The following is a 7,032-nucleotide window of genomic DNA, read 5'->3' on the forward strand; positions in this document are numbered from 1 at the left end:
ATTCGTTGGAAAAAACAAGAAGGCATCAAAAAAGGATGGACCAACAACCAGTTCCACACATGCTGCACTTCCACACGCTGTGAGGTTGCATTATTCAATCAGCGATCAGTCCTCATAAGGCAAACCAGCTTTCCCCAGCACAGGAATCTCCCTTTACTGTCACTGCTCCACAGAGGTCCCCCCCCCAATACACATAACTCATAGTTCACATAACTAATGTGAGTTTCTTTCTGTGTGTGCATCCTTCAAAAGGGTCTCCTTTCATTACGCACATTGCGTTCCACTATTAACACCCACCCCCGGTCCTGCCCTCCTCCATCCCTCTCTTGCTGCATCCCTACTTTCCCCAGCTTCTTTCAGATGGAACTTCCTATATAAGGACACTGTTCTGTTTGCTCCAGTAAATCAAGCTGCCGGCTGATGGCTGGGTCTGTTTTATACCAGGCAGACATGGAACTGCACGCGTTCTCCCAGTGTGTGTATGTGTGTGTGTGTGTGTGTTTGTGAGAAACCCGATGACAGAATAAAGACCAACCTGCCAGACCTTTGGGCTACCTCTGGCCAGCCTCATGGAAGGTGGGGCGGTGGTTCAGACGAAGGAGGAACCAGGCTTGAAAAACTCACAGAGACAGGGCGAGAGGCAAGACAGAGAGACGAACAAGACGAAGAGGAGGAGGAGGAGGAGGAGGAGGAGGAGGAGGAGGAGGAGGAGAGGGAGAGAAAGCAGGGGATACATTGAACAGAGAGGTTGCAGTGTGTGCCATATAAGGACAGTGGGTCTGTGTGGAATCTCGGCAGCTTTCTGTGTTACTATCAAAGTCGAGCACAGGCCAGCACCCCGAGCCCCAGTGACTAAATATGGTCCAGCAGCAACAGCATTGTTCAAACAAACAAAGTTGCCTCTATGGAAATTACTCTTTTATCTTACCTGTAGTTAGCTGGGACACAGAAATTGTTTATCAATCTACGGTAGACCAAGGGAACAAGGGAATATCCGAGGACTACAGATCTGTCTTGTTATTGCTGATGAGAGAAATATGACGGATGCAGTTCCATGTGGTTCCCTTTTCAAACCCACACAGGCTATATGATGAAGCTCATTAGCCCCCCACAAATGGTCAATTGTCTGTATATATGTATATATATACAGTACATATATGTTCATAGTGTATTTTTAGTCTTAATGGCCCCTCAAAGTGCTTTACACTACAATTTTGCCATTCACTCATTTACACACACATTCTCACAGTGCATCTATGTGCAGCACTTACTCTATCATACATCCACTCACACTGTTTATGGGGTTGTTTATCTTAACACATCAACAAGCGGAATGGAGAGACTGAGATCGAATCACTGACCCTCTGGTTAGTGGACGACCCGCTCTACCTCCGACCGCCCACACAAGTAAATAACAAGGTCATTACTCCATGACTGCTGTAAAAAGGTCACTTCTATAATTTTTTTTTAATGTGATGTGAGGAGAAGGGAGGACAGCCCTCTCCTTGCAAACGACCTGAACGGTTCACATGGGACAATGTGCGCCTACAAGAGTTGGTCCTAAGTTTTGGCCGAAACCTCCCCCCCTCCCCTCCCGGCTCTCTGAGACAAATAATAATTCCTGAGTGATTCTTCAAACCTGTGAAAACTCAGCAGTGACATGGTGGCGAGGAGGCGGTGGGAGTCAGCATGAGAAAAAGTCTCAGTGAAGCATGATGAGTGCAGTGGTGTTTAGTGGATTCTATTATTTTGCATTGAAAATCAATAAGCTTAGATGGAATTATATTGAAAATAAAACCATTATTTAAGTCTGTGTGTTTTTTTAATCAAACAATTTCAGCTCATTTTACACAGAAAATTTCTTAAGTTTCAGGCCTCACATTTATGTCCCTCTACACAACGGTGTAGAACAAACATGCAATTAAACACAACATGACCTGTAATGCAGAGATCCCTTAAATGAGATATCTTTAATGTTTTTCCTCACGCTCATGTCCATACATGGCCATCTATCAGAGAGAAAATATGTTTATGGATATGTTTGACCCTCGCGGAATGCCATTGCCGTCTAATTTGAGACCAGGGGCAAACATCGGTTCACTCTGCTGCAGTCGAGAGAGGACAACTACATTTAATACTATTTATACAGCTGTCTCTTGTACACACACCACTAATTTATACAGTGGAGGAGAAATGCTACCTATTACGGGGCAAACTGCCAATTGAACAATCATCTGCCATTGTCCAACTTCCACCGCTTATATAGCCATTTTGAGGAGTGCACTCGTGGTGCCAATACACTAGGAGCCCCAGGGCCACAGGTTTTGAAAGCAAATAAGGTTTGTTCCAAGGAAGCAATGTAGATTCAGACTGATCCAGATGATGCACTGTTTTAATGCAATAAACAACACATTATTCTTTACCTGTGCCATGGAGGTTATGATTTAATCTGCTTTTGTTTTTAACAGTATTACACACAAAGTACTGGTATGTTAGAGGAGACAGGGCAAACACACCTTTAGAACTCAGAGTACTTTGGACATGGATTAGGTTAGAGGTGGTAGAAGGGGCGGAGCTCGTCCGGCATCAAGTCAGGCTGAGATACGGTCGGCTCGGTGGATAATTAGTTCCAGAAACTCTGGGTTTTAAGTGGTGTGAGATAAGAATGTCAAGTTCCCTTAAATGGCGAGGCAGGAAGTGAGATGCAGAGAGTGTGGGCTTGTTGCAGAAGATGTTTATGTGTCCAGCCCAGGCTCTGGTCTGCATGTGAAGGTTGTTTTTTAAAAGCATATGCATAATTGTAATTAACGGTGTGAGTTTATCCATGACTAGGAGAACTCGATGAAACTCTGCACTGTCCTGCCAAGTTAATATGATCCTAGTCTTGCATCATATTTGTTGAAATCAAAGCGATCATAAGGACGTCTAAGCCTCTTCTCTTCAGTGGCAGAGAAGAAAACGCATCAGAGTAAAAGGTCTGAGGGGGGGGATGGCTTCTTCAGCTCAGCATAAACATGTAGATTATAGAGATCAAGATAAGACATCTTAACAGTCATGAGGTATCTGACTATTACATTCAAACATGGCTGAAGTAGGATTAGTAAATACATTTGTGGCTGGTTCAAGGGAAAGGGTGCAGGGTGGGTTCGTCTGCACAGAGGACAATCACAGGAAGTAAATGTGACTTAAATAGATTAAATAGACTTTTGGCTGAAGGTTATTTAGCACCATTTAAACGGACCTGATGTTATAACTGCACAAAGCAAATGCATTGATGCAAAAGAACATAACTGTGCTTGCAAATACACTTTTGATGACAAATAATACACCTCATATATGAAGGAGTGTTATAGTCTATAAAACATGATATCTTTATATTGTTTAAGTGACATAATGTAGTTATAGGATCATGTTTAGCCGCTGTATTAATGTATACAGCTGACTAAAGTGCACTCGTGGTCTGTACTGCATTTATGACCTTAAATGTCTGAAAATTTGAATTTCATTTGGCACAAATATTCTAAAATCAAATGCCTCTTTGTTAAGATGTGAGATTTTTGCTAAAGCTTTTAGATATTATTTCAAAGTTTCAGGTTAAAACCCGATCTTACTGTTCATCCTCTGGCTGTACCAGTCTACAGCTTTATCTTTTGTGACACTGCCACCATGTGTTCCCCAATAAAACTGCACTTTTACAAACCATTTTGACTCAGCGTGGTGTATAAATATAAAACATTTATTTTTAACAATTAAAAGACAATATTAAAGTATCCAAAAATATTATAGAGAAAACATCACATTTCAGTCGGAATTATGGAGAGAGCAAGGAATATGATGACTGCGATCAGTACCAATGTGACTGATGCTGAAATCGGTAAAGCCAGAAATAAAAATCATAACATGAAAAGGTTATCTGGGGCATTTAACAACCGCAAGAAGAAATACAAATGCTTTCTGCCACCATATTGTTCATATACTCTGTGCTGTAATGCATACAGATGACACTCACAGTAAAATCTGAGGACAAGATGTCAGATGCTGCTACATTTCCTGCCATGTATGTATTTACTTTTTAGTCCAAGGTTTGCCAGTATTCAACGCATTGTCAATTCTTAAGCATTAGATCCAGGTCCGATGTTGCTGGAAGTGGGGCCGGCTGGCAGAGAGGATCCCCGCAGGAACACCTTCCCTCCTTTATCACCGCTGTTCAGGAAGTGGGACACTAAGCCATAGAGAAGAGGTCTGCAAAGTAAAACGAACCAGTAATTCACATTGTTGCATTTTTCTTTCTGTTTTTAGCAAATGATGACAGTGAGAAATGAGCTGGTTGATAAAGTTCTGTACATGTTCTATTCAATTCTGTTAATTATGCGTTTTTCACTTTTCATTACTGGTCCTGAGGTAAGTGATTGGGAAAGAAACAGAGTGTTAGGAAGTGAAACAAGCAAGTCTACATCTGCTGAGTCACATCAGTTGAACTAAGACCCCCAGAGAAATGTGGACTTTCACAAAACAAACTGCTTGTGGTCATGTTTCTCCAAAGCAGGGGGGCAAGCTGAAATTATTCAAAACCTCTTGGTATTTCAAAATGAAACTGATGATGGAGATGATCCACGGAGCTTTCACTAAATATATCATTCCATAGCTGATCGTACCCCCCCAGAGAGTTCAGTAAGTTTTTAAGCACTGTGGAGAGCAGACTACTGTTTTTTCTTTTCTTACACAGACTTGGAGCTCGCATCCTCTGTGACTTTCAGCTCACTGGCCAGGAACTGTCTGTCCAAAGGGACGTCAGGCTGGCCTGACTCTGACAAAACAAACAGAGAGATCAGAAGAAATACACTTTGCTCTAACAGTGAACAACAGCAGTTGGAATCTGAAATTGTTAATGAAGTTAACGCTTTAAGATTGTAAGGTAAGATTTAGGAACAGTTACAGAGAGTGTTGTTTGTGAAATGATAAAACTTATGTGGTGGTTTGATGTAATTAAGTGAAAACAGAGTTTTCGCAAATCCAATCAACGATAATCAAATCAAAATGGTTATGGATGGAGTTCTTGATAAAAGAGTTTCTTAAGCCAAAATTTTGTGGTGTTGCAATAGACGACAAACTTACTTGGGAACCTCATTTATATATATAAGTATATAAAGAGGAAAGTGAGCAAACAAATGCAGCACTGTACAAAGCAAAAAGACACTTTAGATGTTGTAAAACTTCATATTATGTATTGTTCACTTATTCTTCCATATTTTGGTTGTTGGACAGATGTGTGGGGCAACACGTACCAAACTAATACTAGACCATTATATGCATTACAGTAAAGAGCAACAAGGCTCTCTGCCAATGTAAGAGAACATACCAACAGACTGTTTTATTTACTGTCATTTCTGTTGAAACTTTTTTAGTTGATATAAAAACATGATTGGTTATGTGTAAAGCCAGAAAAGGACCTGAAAACTCACAATAGCTGTTTACAGTAACATGACGAGTGTATATATATTATGTTGATGACTATGGATTCATGTATAATTGATTTGTTATGTAATTTGTGAAAAGACAGGAAATCAAAAAGGGGATGGCTTCATGTATTTATGTTATCTGTATGGAAGGGCAGGTTAATATAAGAGTTTTATTCTTCTTACTCCTGTTTCGTTCATGGAATATGTAGACACCTATTGTTTTGATGGTTTTTGGATTACAATGAAATGAATGAAAACTAAAACTGAAATACAAAAGTGATCAATCCAACAGTTTGATCATTGAAAAGGAAAAAAAACAGTGAATCAACATTAACCAATGTAAACAATCCTAAATGTGACACCACATTGTTAGTGAGTCTTGATCTCCCCACCTACCTGCTGTCAGTACTGACTCCGTGTACTTGTACCTGTTGAACTCCAGGTACTCTCGGATCAGCTCGTTGATGAGCAGGTTTTCGTGGGACAGCGGAGGTCGAGGCTCCCGCTGATCATCCAGGGCGCTGAACACCTCCGCCCGGATCCGAGCCTTCAGCTGGCCCAGCACGCCGCGGGACTCCAGCGTGTCCCTCACGGCTACAATATTCACATCGTGACCGGGTACAGATTAGTATGAGAATCGGGTTGATAAACTTCCCATGTTACTACAATGACTGGAAGCTTGCCTGTTGTATAGGTCAGTGTTTCCAGCTAACATTTGTCCTGAATGATGGGAGTTTTCTAAACATCCGCCATACTTCATTCAGATATTTGAGAATTTAATTCGATTTTCGGAAATGACAGAGCTTAAGACCTCTTCAAATGTGAAATATGCGCTTATCAGAATTATTAAAGACCCTTCTTCAAATCGGAATACATGTGAATAACTACTGCGTCTTTATTTAACAACAGCGTGTATTACAATTACCCCACAATCGCCTAAGGCTTAATGTCACCGAGCTAGCTAGCGTTAACATGAGCTACTAGCTAGCGGATGATAACAATGTAAAACCCACAATAACCAACACACGTGTACTTTGTATAACGTTTTCAGCTGAGCCGAATTGAAACGCATAAAGTAGACATAGAGAAGACCGTGAAAAGTTCAAGTCCCACGTCTGCCTCACTTTAACAGACACCTCAGTTCGCAGAATTATCAAGTTTTTGAATGGAGACTCGTAGACGATGTTGTTGTTAAACTAACCTGAGCTAACCCCTGTTAGCAGCCCTGGGTTAACTCATGCAGGGGCTGGACCTGTCGTGTATTTGCCGCTGTGTGATCTAAGAGTGAAATGTGAGCGTCTAAACAAAAACACCATGAAACACAGTGAGCTCTTACCCCCCTTCAGCTCAGTGATGGTCGCCATTGAAACCAGTGTAAACAACCGACAGTCTGCAGCTGTTCATACTGTAGAGCTTCTGCCATCTAGCGACTGGCTGAAGTAACTACAACTGCCTGGTTCATCAGCACCCATAGAAACAGGCCTCACTTCAGTCTGTTGCATCTTTCACCAGCTTAATGACACAATATTTACTCCACTGGATCATTGTAATATAGATCATTGTTTATGTGTTA

General features: G+C 41.2%; 1 protein-coding gene across 1 annotated transcript; it reads right to left on the bottom strand.

Moving 5' to 3' along the window:
* Positions 1 to 3,715: 3,715 nt before the first annotated feature.
* cep20 (centrosomal protein 20) lies at positions 3,716 to 6,878 on the bottom strand. Its single transcript, XM_035177591.1, has 4 exons — positions 6,796 to 6,878; positions 5,856 to 6,053; positions 4,723 to 4,807; positions 3,716 to 4,242 (listed from the first exon to the last, which is right to left on the bottom strand). The coding sequence occupies exons 1-4, from the start codon at positions 6,821 to 6,823 to the stop codon at positions 4,113 to 4,115; spliced, it is 441 nt and encodes a 146-aa protein (XP_035033482.1). The 5' UTR covers positions 6,824 to 6,878; the 3' UTR covers positions 3,716 to 4,112.
* Between the last annotated feature and the right edge of the window lie 154 nt (positions 6,879 to 7,032).

Source organism: Hippoglossus stenolepis, chromosome 2 (assembly GCF_022539355.2).
Source record: "Hippoglossus stenolepis isolate QCI-W04-F060 chromosome 2, HSTE1.2, whole genome shotgun sequence".
Taxonomy (NCBI): domain Eukaryota; kingdom Metazoa; phylum Chordata; class Actinopteri; order Pleuronectiformes; family Pleuronectidae; genus Hippoglossus; species Hippoglossus stenolepis.

Excerpts from the sequence above, each read along its gene's own strand:
- cep20 (XM_035177591.1), bottom strand. The coding sequence starts at position 6,823 with ATGGCGACCATCACTGAGCTGAAGGGGG. Across the intron at positions 4,808-5,855 it reads GGAGTCAGTACTGACAGCAG|AGTCAGGCCAGCCTGACGTC; the intron begins GTAGGTGGGGAG and ends TTGTTTTGTCAG. Across the intron at positions 4,243-4,722 it reads GATGCGAGCTCCAAGTCTGT|ACCTCTTCTCTATGGCTTAG; the intron begins GTAAGAAAAGAA and ends TTTACTTTGCAG.